At 38.1% G+C, this 20426-nt stretch overlaps 1 protein-coding gene across 6 annotated transcripts; it reads right to left on the reverse strand.

Annotated features, from left to right (window-relative positions):
- Window positions 1–506: 506 nt before the first annotated feature.
- Window positions 507–20167, reverse strand: LOC120536742. Of its 6 annotated transcripts, none has more exons than XM_039765213.1 (9): window positions 19962–20167; window positions 16509–16685; window positions 15766–15842; window positions 15251–15312; window positions 14179–14487; window positions 13132–13239; window positions 3911–3958; window positions 3685–3722; window positions 507–879 (listed from the first exon to the last, which is right to left on the reverse strand). In XM_039765213.1, the coding sequence occupies exons 3-9, from the start codon at window positions 15783–15785 to the stop codon at window positions 679–681; spliced, it is 786 nt and encodes a 261-aa protein (XP_039621147.1). In that variant the 5' UTR covers window positions 15786–15842; window positions 16509–16685; window positions 19962–20167; the 3' UTR covers window positions 507–678. The 6 variants fall into 6 exon arrangements, with proteins under 6 accessions (XP_039621147.1, XP_039621148.1, XP_039621149.1 ...); XM_039765218.1 differs by having other exon boundaries at window positions 746–879; window positions 3864–3958; XM_039765214.1 differs by lacking the exon at window positions 16509–16685 and having other exon boundaries at window positions 15766–15840.
- Window positions 20168–20426: the final 259 nt, after the last annotated feature.

Below are 20426 nucleotides of genomic sequence, written 5' to 3' on the forward strand. Positions count from 1 at the left end.
ACTGAGGACTTTGAGCCAATGAATAATTCAGGAGAAGTGTGCCAAGAAACACGACTGAAGCTCCTTTATACCAGCAGCAATGTCTTTATAGAGCCTCACCGAGACTGGGACTGTCAACTCAGAAGTTTTCTTTCCTTTTAATTTTGTTGCTTTATAGTCATTCTAGTGTTCATTCAGACCAAAGTCAGTCATTTTCTACCCTGCTTTGACCTGAACAGGGTCGCAGTGGTCTACTGGAGCACATCCCACTTAGCATAGGGTGTAAGACAGGATCAAACCCTCAACAGGGCGCCAGTCTATCACAGGGCAAAAACACACAAACACAACCCAACCACACACTAGGGCCAATTTAGGATCACCAATTCATTAAACTTGCACGTCTTTGGACTGTGGAAGGGAACCATAGTACCCAGAGGATGCCCACACAGACATAGGTAGCACATACATACTTCATGCAGGGAGAACCCAGGACATTTGTGCCACAGTGCCATCCTCAAACTAAAGTGTGTGTGAATATTTATTTATTTATTGTGCTTCTTTAAAATAACAACTTTCCCCCTGGAGATAAATAAAGCTCTATCTATCTATCTATCTATCTATCTATCTATCTATCTATCTATCTATCTATCTATCTATCTATCTATCTATCTATCTATCTATTGGTGAATATATAGTGAATTATAGACTTTTCTTTGTGATGACATTTGGGGTCTCACAAATATCCAGAACAGCATAGTCTACCCCTTGTTTACATTCTGTTAAGCCGCCCTCTTTCATCTTCACATCTGAGTATATACACTTGAAATCATTTTCATTTTGAGAAGAAGCGTATTTCTTTAGATTCTTATGGAAGAAAGTGGAATACTGCAGCTCATTCTCCTAGTGGAAAAAAAATAAAAGATTTGGCATCAATCATGACAGAAAGAGAGTTTTTGTACCTAATAACTCAGTATTTAAAAAAAATGAAAATATAATGTTTACATTTATAGACATGAACCTCTGCTCAGCACTGGGACATAACAGAAAAATGTGTAAACCTAATAAAAGGCTTGCAAGGTATGGACTGAGGCTTCACTGGTTCAAACGTCCTCTTTAAATTCTCAAGCAATACCCCATGAAAAAATACATATTTATACTAACAGAAAATGTACATATAAATAACTAGGGGGCTTCGCCCCCTGCTCACTTCGCTCACCAACCCCCATTTTTGTTTTTCCGGATACACACTTGTTGCTATTTCATTAGTTTCACTTTTATTTCAGAACTTCTGTAAAAACAATATTTGGAATCTTTTGAGTCCCAACGTGCTGAATCTTTTTAGCGAGGTCATCGAGACATGGGTTTAATGACTTCGTACCATAATTCAGGATAGCTTTCTCGTTTGGAATTTCAGCACAGACAAAACGATCGACATCATCAGCAGTTAATAATTTTTTTTGCAAAGTAATGAAAAACAAATAAATACAGTATGTTACCGTTCCTTCCTTTACTGGGATTTTTGTGGTAACTGCTGCTGTGTTACATTTCTTAGGTTTCAGTCTGCTCCTGATCCCTGTTTGTGTGGAGTCTGCACTTTCTACTTCGGTCTGCCTGGGTTTTCTTCTGTGTATTCCACCTTTTCTCCGACAACTAACAAACAACATATTCCCAAAACTGCACAGTCCAATTCAGTGACACAGAAGAGCAGAGCCTCAAGGCAGCAAACAGCCCCTGACAACAGATTCATTCACAGCACTGCGAATTTGGACTCACCAGTCAACATAACCTGCACATCTTAGAAAACATCCAGAGGAAAACCCATGAAGATATGAGGAGATATGTAAAAGTCCACACAAACAATATTCAGCTATGTGATTTGTACGCAGGACACGTGAAGCATCAATGATTCCCACTGTGCTACTATGCCAAACCCAAAAACAACTGTGTTTAGGTTAATTGACAATTACAAACTGCCTCTCTGCAAAATGGAAGAACTTTGAAACCTGAAATTTCCTGTATGGTGGACTATATGTAGTCACTATCAACTGATATTTGCAAACTCAACGTAAATTTTTAGTCAGAGAGCATGTGACATGTAAAGGCTACTGTTTCTCAGCTGTGTTGCTTAAGAGGGTTAATTGCTATGGACACACACCACGAAGCATTTTAGTTTGCATATTTGCACTGTGATGAATTGCCGGTGGTCCGTCACAAACCCATAACTTTTGGATTATGTACGGTTCCCAGAAGTAGTTAGTTACTTATCAGCCTGAGCTAAAAGAAGTTCCAACTCTTGGCCACGCACATACTGCTTCTGAGAAGCATTGTAATCCTGATGTTGAAGAGTCTCAACTGACTACCAGCAGTTAACCACAGAACAAATCTGTGAACCTGAGATGCTTCCTTGTGTGAGCAAACAGCAGTTCTCTTGGTAATGAGGATGATCTGCATTGTGGACAGATTGGCAGACAGCCTATAAAAGGTGTCATTTTTGCTTGACTTCACACTACATCCATAATGTCTAACATGGTACAACACCCTCATACTATGGACAGATGGAACACAGTGGTAGTGTTGCACAAAAGAGGTTTGGGTAGAGAGAGTGAGAACTCAGTGCATGCTTCCAGGAAGCAGTCCACTTGCACTGTTTAGAAGAAGACACTGCATGGATGACTAATGGAGTTAACTTATTAGCTCATGTTATAATAAGAGTACATCTGAGCCAGGTGTTGCAGGTTTGCAGCTCACCACCAGAAGTACGACACAGTCCAGATTAGTGAACTGAGATGCTTCATGGTGTGAATCCACAACAGTACAGAGGGTGTCACATTATACAATTAGGAAACACCAGGGGTGACTGGTCACATGATTCCCTGATGATATTTCATTATGGTTCTAAATCTCATATTGCACCTGTCCAAAGTGCTTACCAGATACATTAAGATCGGTTGAATTCAATATTTCTATCTTTTTGTTTTCCACTTTTTCATGTTATGACAAACATGAAGCATCAAACCGATATCTGCCTTGACTTTAAGATGGATGAGCCCTTTGTCTGTTTGTACAGAGCTCAACACTCGCTTTCCTTCATTCTTTGCATCTGCCAATGTTCTTCTACATCTGTAGGCATTGTATAGTTTGAACTCCAGTTGAACACTCATTTGATGTTAGCTCTTTTACACCCCAAAGTTCACCTCACCATAATGTGCTTTGTTTTATTTTGTAGTAAGTTGCTGAGAGCTGTAGGAGGTTTGAAGTGAGGGATCATTGAATTTCTAGGGGTGTCACACTACACAACTGCAGTTAATGGTCACACATTATGACTGTCCACAATTAGCTGTGATTTCCTTATGATTATGTAAATTAAAGCTATGACTAAAAATGACAAAAGTCTCTTAGCTTGCAGGCTTAAGGTCAGGTAAGTGTGCAACCTGAGGGGCGATTTGAATGTATCACTAGGGGGTATTATCTCCAAAACCTAGGGTCAGGAAAACACTACAGGGGAATAAAATAGCCTTCTTGTCTATTCCTCTGTTAGTTAGTGTAGATAGTTTATAAATAATTCTAGGTTGTTGGACTGTAAAGGGAATATCTAAGGTGCATTAATGCCAGGGAGTACTGGGGGGCACTGTGACATGATCATGACAATATTTAGCTTCCCATTTACTTTCATCTGTTTAAGCTGGCTGTTTAATGAAGACTTACCATTTCCTTTCCCTCTTCATGTATGCATTCTGAAGGTTCTAAAAGAGATTAAAATAAAAATCAATTATACAAGTAAAGATTACTCACTATAGAGTATATCAAGCAGTTCATATATGGTTATTGTAGATACCCCAGAGGACGAATGGGTATCCCATCTAGGATGGAGATAGATCTCTTACCTGGAGAGGATACCAAAACAGAAGGATAGACCAAGTGAGGTCAATACCTGGCTGGAACGTCTTATGATTCCCATCTTGAGTGGGATGCCCAAATGCTATGAGAACGAGAGAACAGAGGATGGAAGGAAGCAGTTAATCTCCAACTATACTAGGTGGCAATATCCCTCATATAGAGTCCCTGTTTGGACACCCACAGGGCTGCATGGGAGTTGGAGTCCAGAAGTGTAGTCCTGTAGAGATCCGGGGGGTAGATGATAAAGGGCGCTACTAGAGGAGGACCTCCCTGGCTTTCTTATGACCCAGAAGTACTTACAAATGACCAAGTCATGTCACTGGAATTGCTCTCGGGTCCAGCATAAAGGAGCCCGCTGCAACACATGGATGAGTCAGAGTCGGGGGGCAGCGGGAGACACTTATTGGAGGAGATAAGGAGAAAGAACTTAAAAGTCTGTATATTGGCTGTAATTGTAACTGTACTGAGGTGAGTTAATGAAAGTCCTTTATTTAGAAGTGGAGTTCTGTTGGGTCATGTGTGTCTGGGGTCTGGGGACTCAGTAGCTCCCCCTACTGTTCAAAATGCACATGGTGTAAGCATTTTAGTAATATTCTGAATTCAAATTATGGAAACAGCAGCAGATAACGAATTATAGATAACTAGCCAACCCGCGGCGTAGCATACACCGCATAATTATCAACGTGAACAGTCAACGTGGCTCACAGCTGCATGTAGACTGTAGCACAGACCAAAGCAAGTGAGGATGTTTTTGGTGACATGTTGGGGGCGGGTACATGAGCAAGCAGTGTGCATGCCTTGAGAGCGAGGGTGGACACGGGAGGAGGGTGAGAGTCGGTGGGCGGGGCTCTGTCGTGCGTTCCCCATGATGTGGGAGGAGAGTTAGAGTCGGTGGTCGGGGCTATGTCGTGCACAATGGAACCTCGGTTCACGACTATAATTCGTTCCAAAACTCTGGTCGTAAACCGATATGGTCGTGAACAGAAGTAATTTCCCCCATATGATTGTATGTAAATACAATTAATCCATTCCAGACCGTACGAACTGTATGTAAATATATATTTTCTTAAGTTTTTAAGCACAAATAAAGTTAATTATACCATAGAATGCACAGAGTAATAGTAAACTAATAAAACATTGAATAACACTAAGAAAACCTTGAACAACAGAGAAAACTAACAATGCAAGAGTTCGCGCTATAGCGCTACAAATCGCTTGCTAAAAACACTGTTTTAAGCACAGGGAAAAAATTAACATTTGAAAAATCCGTAATTTAATAAACAACCAAGAAAAGTAATATTGCAACAATGAACTCGCATGCCTGTGTATGTCTCTCTCTTGTGCGCCTGTGTGTGTGTGTGTCGCACTCCTGTGTGTGTGTTTCTCTCGCGCCTCTGTGTGTGTGTCTCTCTCTTGTGCGCCTGTGTGTGTGTGTGTGTGTGTCGCATGCCTGTGTGTGTGTTTCTCTCGCGCCTCTGTGTGTGTCTCTCTCTCGCGTGCCTGTGTGTGTGTGTGTGTGTCTCTCTCGCGCACCTGTGTGTGTGTGTGTCTCCCTCGCGCACCTGTGTGTGTGTCTCTCTCTCACGTGCCTGTGTGTGTGTCTCTGTCATGTGGACTGCAGCACAGACGAAAGCGACTGAGGCTGTGTTTGGTGAGTTGTTGCCTGCGGGTACATGAGCAGGTAGTGCACATGCCTCGAGAGCAACGGTGGACACGGGAGGAGGATTTCATTTGGCAGGTGGGGCTCTGTCGTGCATATCCCATGATGCGGGAGGAGGGTTAGAGTTGGCGGGCGGGGCTCTGTCGAGTGTATCCCATGGTCTTAGAGTTGGCGGGCGTGGCTCTCTGTCTTGCGTGACCTTAGTGAATTATATATATAGATTATATGATCTTTTTAAATTTGAATAACATTTGTCTGTAGGGCTGTATACAAAATAAAACTAAAGGATAAGTAACTTTCTTCTACCACACATCAATGACAATTACAATTAAAATAAATACTATTTCACATGTTATTTGTTAAAAAATAACATTTTCTCAATTTAAGATGGTAGTGCAGAGTTTTTTTGGGCCAAATTCTTAACTCTTTCTAAAAACTTAACACATTCAAAATATTATGTTCCCTACATCCAAATATACTTCCATATTGTGGTGAATAAAAAGTCTGTCCTACTATTGTTATATTATGAAGTGGTATATTGTTTATGACCAGTGTTTAAACTTGACAGCAATAGCATTCTGGAGTTAGTTTGATGATTTGAACCATCACCATCGGCACTGACCACCATTTTGCTATCAGGAGTTCAAAGGGAAATATTCACACTTAAGTATTAAGTAAGGAATTAATTGAACTGACTGGCAATTGCAGAAATATTATTATTTCTATTATCACTTCATTTTGTGGACATAAATTGTCAGTTCCATTTAGACTGAAGATAAGTTTGTATATATATACAGGGCCCTCCATACGTTTTTGACAAAGACCCATTTTTCCTTGATTGCCCCCTCTGCTCCACAGTTTAAAATTCCAAATCAAACAATTCAGACATTGTGATCAAAGTGCACATTACAAACTTTAATTTAAGGGGATTGTCAGTCATTCAGTCTATATCCTAACACAGGGTCACGGGGGTCTGCTGGAGCCAATCCCAGCCAACAGAGGGCAGAAGGAAGGAACAAATCCTGGGCAGGGCGCCAGCCCAACGCAGGGCACACACAAATCCACACACCAAGCACACATTAGGGACAAGTTAGGATCGCCAATGAACCTAACCTAACTAACTATATATATATCTCCAGCTGCAAATATATATATATATATATATATATATATATATATATAACTATATCTATATCTATATATATATATATATATATATATATATATATATATATATATATATCTATCTATATATATATATATATATATATATATATCTATATCTATATCTATATCTATATCTATCTATATATATATATATATTTGCAGCCGGAGATCCACAAAGGGAGAAAATGATTCACGTATCATAAAGTAGTTTTTATTTTTGAGCCTTCAGCACCTGCCAGGAGCCTTCACATGAGGATAATTTTTAGACATACAAGAATCAAAGGTAATATATAGCAAAATTAGGTGGGGTTGGTCAGTGTGTGTGTGTGTGTGATGTGGTGGTAATGAGGTGGGGGTTGGGAGGAGTATTGATTGTAAAGTTTTATTTATTATGATTATGTTCTTCTTATATATATAGTGTATATAATTGCAATGATAATATTGGAATACTCAATGTGGGTACATTTTTTTTATTTTGTTTTGTGATTTTTTTTATTAAGAACTTTCACTTCTAGTTGCCTGTACAAATATCACACTTATTTTACTTGTTTACTGATGTATCAAAGGAAGCACATCGTTGCTTTAGAACACGTTAGCCCTCTCTAATATGACACCTCTACCCACTACGGCAATTTGATTCAACACATTTGGTGTACAAGTGATTTGTAAAACAGCAACTGAGCTGTGAAACGACATCTCTCACCTCTGTCTCTCTTATGTTTAAAACTTCTAAACTGCCACAAGATTTTGAAAATAACATCTAAACTGTACAGTACAGAGCCTCTCATTAAAGTGAAAGTAACAACTTTGCTGGCATGCTGATCATCCTCTAGTTCTGTTGCTGTGCTGTGATGCTTTGTGTGCTCTTCATTTGTGGAATATTAACTACAGTATAACTGTTTTCCACTTTATTATGGAATTGTTGCTACTTACCAATAACAGATAATAAGAATAAGTACACATTAGGAATATCATGTGTTTGTAACTTCATAATCACTCACAAACCTGCTTAAGCCAATTCAGGGAAAGGCCTAGTTCTCAGCCTGGTAGCACTGGAAAAAGCCCTGGACAGGGATGCCATTGTATTAAAGGGCCCATTCATTCTGGAAACAGTTTAGAATCACTGACCAACCTCACCAATATCTTCGGGGAAAACGTAATGAAAACACAAAAATACCTGGAGGAAAATCCACACAGACACAAGGAGAACATCCAGGGAGGATTCACGCCCAGGACACTGGATCTGTGAAGCAGCAATGGTGACCACTCTCATACCATGTAAGATGCACTTTTCATAATTGATATTTATGTTGTTACTTTTTGCATTGTGACTTTGGATTTCCTTGCATAAATCAAAACAAAATGTCTTTATTAGTTTTATCCATTCACTTTTAAAGCTCCTTCATGCATTTAATCCATCAGAAGTTTTTTAACATCCAAATTTTTGTGGCCAAATTGACAATTCCAGCTTAGGCTTTGACAGCTGCTATTCTTCACTGACTTTGGATGAAGTGCATGATATTCCTCCAGAGCCTCTTTGTTACACAAAAATGTATTGAAATTCCTTTTGGTGTTTAATGCACTGGGGGAACAGGTAATATCCATGTATTGACCCCTTTTAATGTCCAAAGCTAATTTTTATTTCAGTTTTGATGTACATATATTTGACAGTTTCTAAGCTATGTGTTAGATATGTTGTCTGAAATATCAATGTTATTGTACTATTAGGATGATTTAAATTTTTTTTTCAATTATTTATTATTTCAGCTGAATGGTTAAGTTGCAGAGTGGTGTTATAATTAGCACGACCACTTTAGTCTTGATACAAACCATAAATTAATTGATAACCAAAAAATAAGGTGTATAATTAGACCAAGGGATAAAACCAGACACTCCACCAGGGGCATCTGTAATAGAAATTTAATTCAAATTAAAACAAAAATATATCAGCAGTTCCGAAAGAACCATGCAGTTTTAAATGCTGTTTATTGAACATTCGCTCTCTTGGTAGTAAAGCTGTTTTGGTAAATGATATAATATTAAGTACAAAATCTGATCTGTGTCTTCTTACTGAAACCTGGCTTAGTAAATGTGACACTGTTTCCCTAGCTGAGGCGTCACCAGATGGATACTCGTTCCTTCATAAGTCTAGAGATTCTGGTCGAGGAGGAGGCCTTGGAATAATTCATTGTAACAAATTGCAAATCACTCCTAAAAATTTAGGCAACTTTACATCCTTTGAGGCATTCATTTTAAATATTAAAACAGATTCCAACACAATTATAGTGCTAGTCTACAGACCACCAGGGCCATATTCATTGTTCATGACTGAATTTAGCAACCTTCTGTCTGATTTGGCTATAAATTATGATCACGTAGTTCTGATGGGGGATTTTAATGTACACATTGATGTGGAAACTGACACTTTTAGCAAATGTTTTACTTATTTGTTAAATTCAGTAGGATTTTGTCAGATTGTCAAAGGTCCAACTCATAATCATAACCACACATTAGATTTAATTATAACTTACAAAGTTGAAATTCAAAATTTAAATATTACTCCATTAAATGTAGTTATTTCCATCACTTCTTAATTACATTTGATTTAGTTCTGCCCATGCCAACGCACTCACAGATTAAAACAAAGACAGTGCGACATCTAGATTGTAATTCTGCTTCAAAATTTATAGATACCTTGAGTAAGTCGAGTGTAATTGTGGAAAACCATTTAGATCAGTTAACATCAAATGTAAACGTGGAAAACAATTTAGATCAGCTAATATCACATTATAATGTGACCTTGAGAGATGCTCTGGACACAGTGGCTCCCCTAAAACAAAAGTGATCAAAGCACATAGAAACTCTCCCTGGTTTAATGAAAATACTCGAGCTCTTAAATTAGAGTGTCGAAAACTGGAGCGCAGATGGAGAACAACAAAGCTACATGTCTTTCAAATTGCATGGACAGAGAGTGTAAATAAATATAAAAAAGCCCTCTTTAAAGCTCGCTCAGAATACTATTCTACATTAACAGATAGCAAGTCTAGGGTACTTTTTAGAGCAGTGGCTAAATTAACAAATGGGAATTCAGATCAACAGTGCAAAATACCAACAGATATTAGCAGTACAGACTTTATGAACTTCTTCAATGAGAAAATTAAAAATATAAGATCCCAGATCTCAGCATCACAGTACAAACCAAATACTAGCTTAGCAGACCCTGTCACATTGCATTCAGCACTTTAATAATTTTAATCCTGTAACTCACCAGGAAGTCTTAACTTTAATTACTAAAATGAAGCCCACTACTTGTTCCCTAGATCCAGTGCCAACAAAACTAGTAAAAGTGCAATGGATGTTCTTGCAGCCCTATTCTAACCGTTATCAATAGTTCATTACTGCATGGCACAGTACCTGATGCACTAAAAGTGTCAGTCATTAAACCTTTACTTAAAAAGTCAGACCTAGACCCACACATACTAAATAACTATAGGCCTATTTCAAATTTACCATTTCTCTCTAAAATACTAGAAAAGTAGTCGCCAGTCAGCTTCAGTCACACCTTACGCATTACAATTTATTTGAGAAATTCCAGTCTGGCTTTCGCACTGGTCATAGTACAGAAACGGCACTAACACGGGTTGTAAATGACATTCTGATATCCTCTGATGAAGGAAATTCCACTGTAATTATGTTGTTGGACTTAAGTGCAGCATTTGACACCATTGACCATTCTATTTTACTGCACAGGCTAGAAAACGATGTTGGGCTTACAGGCCCGTGCTCGCTTGGTTCAGTTCTTATTTATCAAATCGATTCCAGTATGTACAGAAATGTGCAGACAGTACTCCATCATTATACACAGAAGTTCAATATGGTGTCCGCAGGGCTCAGTACTGGGACCTTTACTGTTTTCACTTTACATGCTTCCACTGGGATCTCTCATTAGGAAACATAATGTTAATTTTCACTCGTATGCAGATGACACCCAGTTATACCTTTCATTTAAATCAAATGAAGTTTCTCCGATGTTGTCTTTAATTAGTTGTGTTAGTGAATTAAAGGAATGGATGAATGAGAACTACTTGTCTTTAAATACAGATAAAACAGAGATGTTAATTGTTGGAGGGAATGACGCTGATCACAGCAATATTTTGTCGTCATTTAACTCAGTTGGAATCCCAATTAATTTTACTGAATCAGCCCGCAATCTAGGAGTTATCTTTGACTCTAGCATGTCATTTAAAGCGCATATTACAAAGTCGTCCAAAACATGTTTTTCCATCTTAAAAATGTTAGGAAATTAAGGCGCTTTCTAAATAAACAGGATTGTGAGAAATTAATTCATGCATTTATCTCTAGTAGGATTGACTACTGCAATGCGGTGTTCACTGGCTGTTCAAACTGTTCTCTATACAGCCTCCAGTTAATCCAAAATGCGCTGCAAGAATTATTACAAGAACAAGAAAATATGAACACATAACCCCAGTTCTTAAATCTTTACACTGGCTCCCAGTTAAGTTTAGGGCAGATTTCAAAATCCTCCTTTTAACATATAAAGCATTAAATGGCCAAGGTCCGCTTACTTGTCTGAACTTATCATGACTTACAAACCTGAGCGCATTAAGATCTCAAGATGCCGGTCTGCTTAGGATTCCAAGGATTAATAAAATAACAGTGGGAGGTCGAGCTTTTAGTTACAGGGCCCCTAAACTGTGGAATGGTCTTCCTGCTTCCATAAGAGATGCCCCTTCAGTCTCAGCCTTTAAATCCCGGCTGAAGACTCACTACTTCAGTTTAGCATATCCTGACTAGAGCTGCTGATTAACTGTACATACTGCATCTCTGTTGTTAGTCATTAGCACTATAACATAAGTAACATGATAATTATATTTGAATACTAACCCTCACCTATTCTGTTTCTTTTCTCGGTACCCAAATGTGGCCATTGGTGCCACGGCCCACCTGCCAAGTTGTTTGCCTGCCTATGGTAAAGTCATCCCTGATGGAGGATCACAGGAATCATGGGAAAGAGGGTCCTTTCATCGAGCAACGTTTCAGCCGTGGCATGGCCAAATGGGGAGGCAGCTAGATGGATGAGGTCTCCAGGACTCTAAAATATCCAAACCTAATTATGTCATATCATCTACTATTAAACCGTACTTCTAAAATTTTTATTATTATGCTGTCTTAAGGAATTGTTCTGTTCTGTATATTGTATTGTATTGATCTCCTACTTTTGACACCCACTGCACGCCCAACCTACCTGGAAAGGGGTCTCTCTTTGAACTGCCTTTCCGAGGTTTCTTCCATTTTCCTACAAGGTTTTATTGGGAGTTTTTCCTTGTCTTCTCAGAGAGTCAAGGCTGGGGGGCTGTCAAAAGATAGGGCCTGTTAAAGCCCATTGCGGCACTTCCTGTGTGATTTTGGGCTATACAAAAATAAACTGTATTGTATTGTATTGTATTGTCTGCATAAGCCCTCTATTTGTAGTCTTTGGTCTGCGAAGCTCTAAATCCGAAAGCCACAATACTCGTCCCCGGAAGGACCATCAAACATTAATAAATAGTGGTTCAAAGCTCTGAGGGGGGAATAGGAGTGAAGAACGATCGTTACTAAACGAGAGTCTCAACATTTTAAAATGGCCCACTTGTCAAAAGGTTGACAACCACTGGCTTAAAGAAGGACATTCAGAAATTGTCCCTGAGTGAATGTTTGCATAAGTGGGCCCAGTGGTGAACATGGCACTCTGTTCAGAAAGTGTTCCTGCGCTGCCTCTGGGGTAGGCTCTGCATGCCAACTTCAAATATATGAATTAGGTGAAACAGATTTATGAATGTGTTGCTCTATATTGAGTTTTGTTATTGATGATAGTAAGGTACTTTTTCTTTGAATAGTTTACAATGTGACACTTGCGTATGAGGTAGAATGGTATAATAATAATAATAATAATAATAACAACAATAATAACAACAATAATAATAATAATAATAATAATAATAATAATAAAACTATCCAGAAAGGAGTCAAACAGATTTGAAAAGTATTTGAAAAAACTATACCAGGACATTACACAGCTCAAAAAATACAGCTACGTGTGCATGTGGACGGGACATGAACAAGGCAGCAGCCGTGAAAAACAAAATAAAGAATAACAATAAGAAAAAGAATTCTGAAAGAGGATCTCAGTAAAATATTACAGACTGAAAAATAGAAAATATGCCCTTTTTTAAATAAATATGAGAACAGCAACTGATCTGCATTTTTGTTCATAGCAAATTCACGAAATAAGTAAATTGACTGACCGAGTAATTTATATAAATACATATGTGTTTCTTTAGTTGATTTATTTTTAAATTGTCTACATTATTTGGGAATTGCTCCATTAAGGTGGAGTGTAAATGATTAGAAAATTAACTTTCTCTTACCTGTTGCTGCAGAACTTCTGGAGAAGATCAGAAGTAAATAAATGCCGCCCAGAATTACAGGAAAAACAAGAAAAGCTAATGAATACCAGTATTTCTTCACTGCATTAACTGCAAAATAAAACATAAAATGAAAAAGAAAGAAACAAATTATATACAACATCCATTTCTATTTTTTTTTCTTTTTTACTGAGGTGCTGAATAAAAGTTCGTAGGATTACAATACCAGAAGAACCAAACATCAGATGTTGACTATTTACACTAGAATAGCGGTCATCAGACTCAGTCTTGCGTGGAGACCCCATGTGGATGCAGTTTGTTTCTCCCCCTAATTTTTTAATCAGTTGATTTTGCTCTAGTCAATCTCATTTAATTAGCTGCTTTATTTTTCTCTTCTGTTTTTCTGTAAAGAACAATGATTTTTACATTTATATGATGCTTACAAATACCTCTACTTTTGCAACAGATTTAATTGCTTAACTTTCTTTTGTTGTTCTGCTGTTAATGTGTCCTTTTCTGTAAAGTTTATGACAAGGAGCAGAGCAGATACCCGGGTCAACAACACTGAATAGATGAACGAATGCTAACTATTTGAGCATCAGACCTCAATAATTAAATAATAATGGATTAAATAACCAGATTACATTGAAGAGCAGAATGAAAATCTGGTGATGATGATTAATGATGAAAATCTTAAAAAGCAAGTTGTTAAAAAATTGTGACAATTCTGTTTTTAAGAATTTCTACGTCTGATTCTATAAGTCCATTCGGTTGGATTTATTAAAAACAAAAAATGACTCCATGTATTTTCCATGTAACATAAACAAATGATTGGTACATATAAAGTGTAGATTCTACATTTTCCCCAAAACATAGAATCTGGAAAAAAAACTGAATTCTAAATTAGGCTAAGTGTCCAATTTAAAACAACCACATGGAATCCCTAGGACTGAGTTGGTGAATCGCACTAGAAGACACACACGTTTTCCACAACTGATTCAAGTGTACTTTATATGAAGTTTTAAAAAAATCAGAGTCCCAAGACTTAACTTTTCTCAACTGAATTCCTAATGTATTTCTTCAGTGGCCTTGCCATTGACGTGTGAGTTGCTTCACACCCGATCTTTGTGCCCGGTAACCACAATGAAGTATTGACTTGAAGGGTGGAGCTGCTGCTGTAGGTGCCATCCGGCACAAGTCTGGACGCTTCCTGAGAGGTGGTATGGGGTACCCCAGGGAGAGAATGGTGCCAGGAAAGGATGATACGGGAAGGGTAGAAACCCAGAGCGGTGCAAGTCAGAATTAGGAGCTCCGAGTTGTTAGATGACAAATTAGATTGGAGATGCAGACTGGGGATCACTTTGAGAATAGAGTTTGGAAAAAAATTAACATGAAACTAAGTTAGGAATAAACACTGAATAAAAATTGATTGCTATTATTTTACAGAAAACAATTAATAAAAGAACAATTTTCACATAATATAAAATTTATTGCTAAAATCATGCATCTAGATATATGTTTTATTATTTTTGTATAGATTTATATATAAAGGATAGATAGATAGATAGATAGATAGATAGATAGATAGATAGATAGATAGATAGATTCATCTGTTGATGTTTAAGCCCTTATCTCTTCCAAATATCACTCAAATAGAAGAAAACTGACAACCTATTTTCTGCTTTTTAACACAAAATAATGCGAGCACAGCTATTGAGAAAACTGGCCTCTGTTCAGCTCTTTCTTTTAAAACATGTTTTCGCAACCTTAATCAGAGAAAGAATTATTTATAAAGATTTTTATTGGGTTATGTTTTAAAAGCCATATTCAATTTATTGAATTCCTCACCTGTGACTGTTAAACGAGTCCCATTACTACGCTTTGCTCCACGCACTTTCTTCACGCACAGATTGATCGCTGTGCAGTAATACAACCCATTGTCAAAAACCGTCAAGTTTTCAATCCTCAGAGTGCCCGAAAAAGAAATCGAAATCCGACTACCATTTAAAAGGTCTTCCTTGAACCCCTGGGTCCCATTTTCGAATTCTGGAATTTTGTTCTAGACGTAATGTTGAGCCGCGCAACCTGAAATATGACATTTAATAATCGCGGTGTCCCTGACCTGCAAGGACAGAAATGTCGGAGACTGGGTGACCTGGACAACGGCGCTCATGGCTCCGACAACTGAAAAAGAAAAGGAAAGAAAAACCTTTAAGTGTGCATGGAAAATCCTCACATTCCACACACTTCCACTTCCACGATATTATTTAGACATGCAGTATTATTAGCATTCTTTGACTTAATCCCGTTGAAGTTAGTTTGTTCAACTGTGTGTTCAAAGTTATTTGTATTTTGATGTGTGAAATGCGTAGTTTGGAATTTGTAGAACTATTTTACCTGAGAACTTACAGCTCTCTAATGAACAGTGTATACAAAAATATGATAATAACAATAATAATATTAATAATAATAATAATACACACACCATTTAACATGGGAGCATTGGCTATCGCATTCCCGCACCCACCACATGCCGAACCAGCTGGTTTAACATGGAAGGAACAATAATTAATCCGCTTTAAATAACTTACTAAAGATCAAAACCTATGGTTAGATTAGGTTAATAATGTCACTTACATGTTAAATGCATCATCCATAGGCTGCCCTGCTTCATGTTTTAAATCGTGTACTCTTTGACCTGCTGCATACGACCTATGACAATAAAAGAATCACATGAAAATCTGCCAAAAGGTCCCGCTGTCTCTTTCTCTCTCTCTCTCTCTCTCTCTCTCTCTCTCTCTCATCCACCCACACATGACACACACACATACATGTACACGCACACACACACACACACACACACACGCACAAGTCTTTCAGGTGTTGTCACAGGAGCCACTCCATACACTGCACCGGGTTTATCCCAATTATGTATTTATTTATTTGGCGGAGTTCAAACAGACAAATCCAGACGAGCAGTTACAGTGACTCAGGTTTATTTTCGTTTTATGTCAATTCTAAAAAGCACGCATCGTTAGAACGTTAAATTGAGTACAGTGATATTAAAGAGTTTCAAGGATCCCAAAATCCTAAACTCATAAGAACTGGAGGACTTCCAAAAAGTTTCCGCACTTTTATATTTTCGTTGTAAACTTTGAAGGCGGGAGGAGTAGTAACTGGGCATTAAAAAAATTGGTACGACGCTGGGAAAATTGCATCGCAAACGAAATTGCCTAAAGTTATGCTATTTGCTTTTGAAATTCTTAATAAACATATTATTTATTATTCTTTATAGAAATCAATTTTCATATGTTGCACTTAATGCTTTTTGATTTTGTGTTCTAATATACAGGACACACATTAAGGGATCAGTGATAAATTTACTTGCTAGTGTCAGATACTGCAGTGACCTCATTTAGATTATGATACCAAGCATGAAGTTTATATGGAGCTTTTCTCTGGATTCACTATAGAAAATCCCAACGATGAACACATTATCTCTGCTATATGACTGGTATCCTACTGCTCCTAATACAGAAAAGAAAGTCGTCCGTTCCCTAAAAGAAAAAAAAAAATCAGAACGTAGATACATAAACACTGGATAGAAACATTATCATTATTGAAGCTGTCCCTATCCTACTTGTGCATTTCTCATTTGGGTGTTTCAGAATTAACATACTTTAATTAATTCAACAGGCTTATTTCTCCAAATAATCCCATGTCAAGGCACTTTTCATTCAGTGTCATGCATACAGTATGTTTGTTAATTTTTAGATTCAGGTGTAAACTTTCCATTAAGTCACTGCAATGCACTGGCATAGCTACACTATAATGTCTGCCATGGCCGATCTAGGGCAAATGAAGGGGATTTCCCTTACATGTTCTAAAGAGGAAAATGTGACAATAGTCAAATTTTATACTGACCATGGCTTTAGACAGTTGACCACTTTTGCATTAGGAACAACCTGGACTGTTTAGGCCCCATAGCCTCAGGAAGGTGTCAAAAGTGTGGTCCAGTGAAGGTTGCCGAGGTAGACTTCTTGTTAGCCAGCTGTTGATTACGTCTCTCAAGTGTCTCTTTTTGTCCCAGATATATTTAATTGAGGAAGCAATGGACTGTGGTCAAACATTGTCCAGAGCAGTCAAATCCAATCTACCATTCTGTAATGAATTGCACATTAGGTGGTACAAGTACAGTGGTTCACAGTTCTAGTTGGGAGTGCTCCCTGTGACCACAAGTTTTATCCCAAACATTCTTCTTTGAATTAGACTCTTACCAAAATAAATATGGACATCTGTTTCCCAGTTTCTGTGATTTGTATCAGTCCATAAATTGGTGTTAACACATAATCCATCCATCCGTCCATTATCCAACCCGCTATATCCTAACTACAGGGTCATGGGGGTCTGCTGGAACACAGGGTGCAAGGCAGGAAACAAACCCCGGGCAGGGCACCAGCCCATCGGAGGGCACTGACACATAATCATAAACTGATTATCATAATTTTTTTTTTTTCTAAATTAAGATTTTTTTTCTTTATGTATTATATTAATAAGCACAAATGTGGGCAAGGTGCTGAAATTGGATCTGTCTTTTACATTCTTCATTACTGGCCTTGGTGTCTGTTCTGCTTGCCATTTGGATACTATTAAGGGAGTAAACAGATTTAAGCATTTAAAGATCCATCCATCCATTATCCAACCCGCTATACCCTAACTGCAGGGACACAGGGGCCTGCTGGAGCCAGTCCTAGCTAAGCAGGAAACAAACCCCAGGGCACCGCAGGGCACACACACACTAGGGACAATTTAGAATCGCCAATGCGCCTAACCTGCATGTCTTTGGACTGTGGAAGGAAACCCATGCAGACACAGGGAGAACATGCAAACTCCATACAAGGAGGACCCGGGAAGTGAACCTGGGCCTCCTAACTGCGAGGCAGCAGCGCTACCCACTGTGCCACTGTGCCCGCCACCATTTAAAGATATCACAAACTATTCACAGACTTCTTCAAGTTCTTCTAAGTGCAAATATCACACTAATAAACTTTTTGGAATTCAACATAAGAGCAGGATAAAACATTTGCTAACTAAATAATAGGATTACTTAAGGATAAAAATGTACCCCTGGTAGTGAAACAAAATCTGCTGCCGCAGTCGAGTCGAGGACCGGACCACTAGTACAGCATGCTGCCTTCTGTATACGCTGGTCTGTCTGATGCTCCTTCACCTGCCCTGTCCCCGAGCTTCACTGACGGCGGTCTACACTGTGAGCTGACTCTGTGACATTCCTGTAGCTGCTTTGTCCTCCTTCCTCTCATCATTCATTTTGTGCTCCTTTGCTGATACTGGACTAGGCTGAACCTTTACAAAGAATTAAGAATGTTATACTTTACACCATTGATGGTTGCTTGGTGGCTCCACATTTGTATGAATATTGCAATCCTTGTGAAACAAAACATGAAAAATTCTAGACTTCTGATTTAACTTCAAGTTTATTGTCATGTATGCTGTAGTGGAAAATATTTGTCACAATTGTAGCCTGTTAAGCACTTTTATCTAATGGCTCTAAGAAGGATAAAGTCATTTCTAGTTTGCAGGCCTTCAGCTAGCCCATGATTTTCAGATGGAGACATCAGGTATCACTCTCTCTCTGTAACCTAATACAGAATGATCTAATGTCCCATATATGGACCTGTTTACAATATTTTAGATTAACATGTTATCAGTTTTGTGCTAAATATTTCCTTGTATATTAATCTTTCTCTATATAAAATCTAACATCTGTCTGTCTGTCTGTGTGCTATTCACGAGAGAACTAGATAATAGATTTAGATCAGGTTTTTTTCTAGACTTTGCTTGAACATTGCAGTTGATTTTGCGACTTCTCTCATCATGCTAAGAATCATAGTTCGCTTGCAGAACTGATACATTCATACTAATCTGAGAGACAGGCTGTGGGCCGAGGGGAGGGGGAAGCGTGACTTCTGGAGTGGGGTGTCTTCTGCCGTGCGTTTTGGAGTGTAACTTGCCTTCACTTAGCTACCAATACCTTTTATTTATTTTTAAAGTTTGTCCTGTTTCACTACTATGTGTGCCAAGCCGCAGGGGACAGCTAGTACACTATAAACTCGTTGACTAACAAAGGATTGTTTGCACAACCCTGATCACTGACAACTGTAAGATTTGCTCCAATGGTGTCTTTGTTAAATACATTTCTTATACTTATATATTGCTGGAGTCTGAAGATCCTTTTATTAAAAGAGATCTGAAGTAGAACTGGGATTGCGATTTTTCTTTTCAGTACATAGTAGATAGGTGGCTTTACATTTGTATGAATATTGCAATCCTTGTGAAACAAAACATAAAAAATTCTAGACTTCTGATTTAACTTCAAGTTTATTGTCATGTATACTGTAGTGGAAAATATTTATGTCACAGTTGTAGCCTGTTAAGCATAGGGTACATTATATAATGAAATTCTTGCTTGCATATCTTCACTGAACAGTGGACAATTACCCAATACCAACAAATAAATACACAGACACACAAAATAGTTACATTAAAGGAATACTTTAACCAAAAATGATACTTTCCTACTTTACTGTTACTTACATCATACAGTTTGCAGTGATTGGCAAGAAAAAGTTTTCATGTAGAGCAACGATAACAAAGTTATTCACAGAAAAGGCATCTGTGGTGACTGAGGATGAACAATAGCAAATGATATGAAAACGTCCCTAAAAAAAGTCCCCCTGTTCTTGTTTTGCATTATCTACAAGTCAACTCCTCCAGTCATATGTTCACAATGTCTCAAACACAGGTATTTTTACCTTCAGGAAGAAAGGGGAAACAACTCTCTGCTCCCCTACATTGAAAGGATAATCTCCTCTGTGACTGAGGAGACTGCCTCTGATTGCCTTCTCTGCATTTGGTCGCCTATGTAACCAAGGTTGTAGTCCTATAGATAGATAGATAGATAGATAGATAGATAGATAGATAGATAGATAGATAGATACTTTATTAATCCCAAGGGGAAATTCACATAATCCAGCAGCAGCATACTGATACAAAAAAAAAAAAAATTAAAGAATAATAAAAATGCAGGTAAAACAAACAATAACTTCGTATAATGTTAGCGTTTACCATGGAGAGTTCATACAAAGAGCTGCAGCTTCCACTTGTTGCTTACCTGCTGAATCCGAATACAGGGTCACGGGGGTCTGCTGGAGCCAATCCCAGCCAACACAGGGCACAAGGCAGGAACCAATCCACCGCAGGACACACACAAACACACC

The sequence above is a fragment of the Polypterus senegalus genome, chromosome 10, assembly GCF_016835505.1.
Source record: "Polypterus senegalus isolate Bchr_013 chromosome 10, ASM1683550v1, whole genome shotgun sequence".
NCBI classification, from domain to species: domain Eukaryota; kingdom Metazoa; phylum Chordata; class Cladistia; order Polypteriformes; family Polypteridae; genus Polypterus; species Polypterus senegalus.

Excerpts from the sequence above, each read along its gene's own strand:
- LOC120536742 (XM_039765214.1), bottom strand. The coding sequence starts at position 15,785 with ATGGATGATGCATTTAACAT. Across the intron at positions 14,488-15,250 it reads CGACATTTCTGTCCTTGCAG|TGATCCCCAGTCTGCATCTC; the intron begins GTCAGGGACACC and ends CTATTCTCAAAG. Across the intron at positions 880-3,684 it reads ATGAAGAGGGAAAGGAAATG|GAGAATGAGCTGCAGTATTC; the intron begins GTAAGTCTTCAT and ends TTTTTCCACTAG.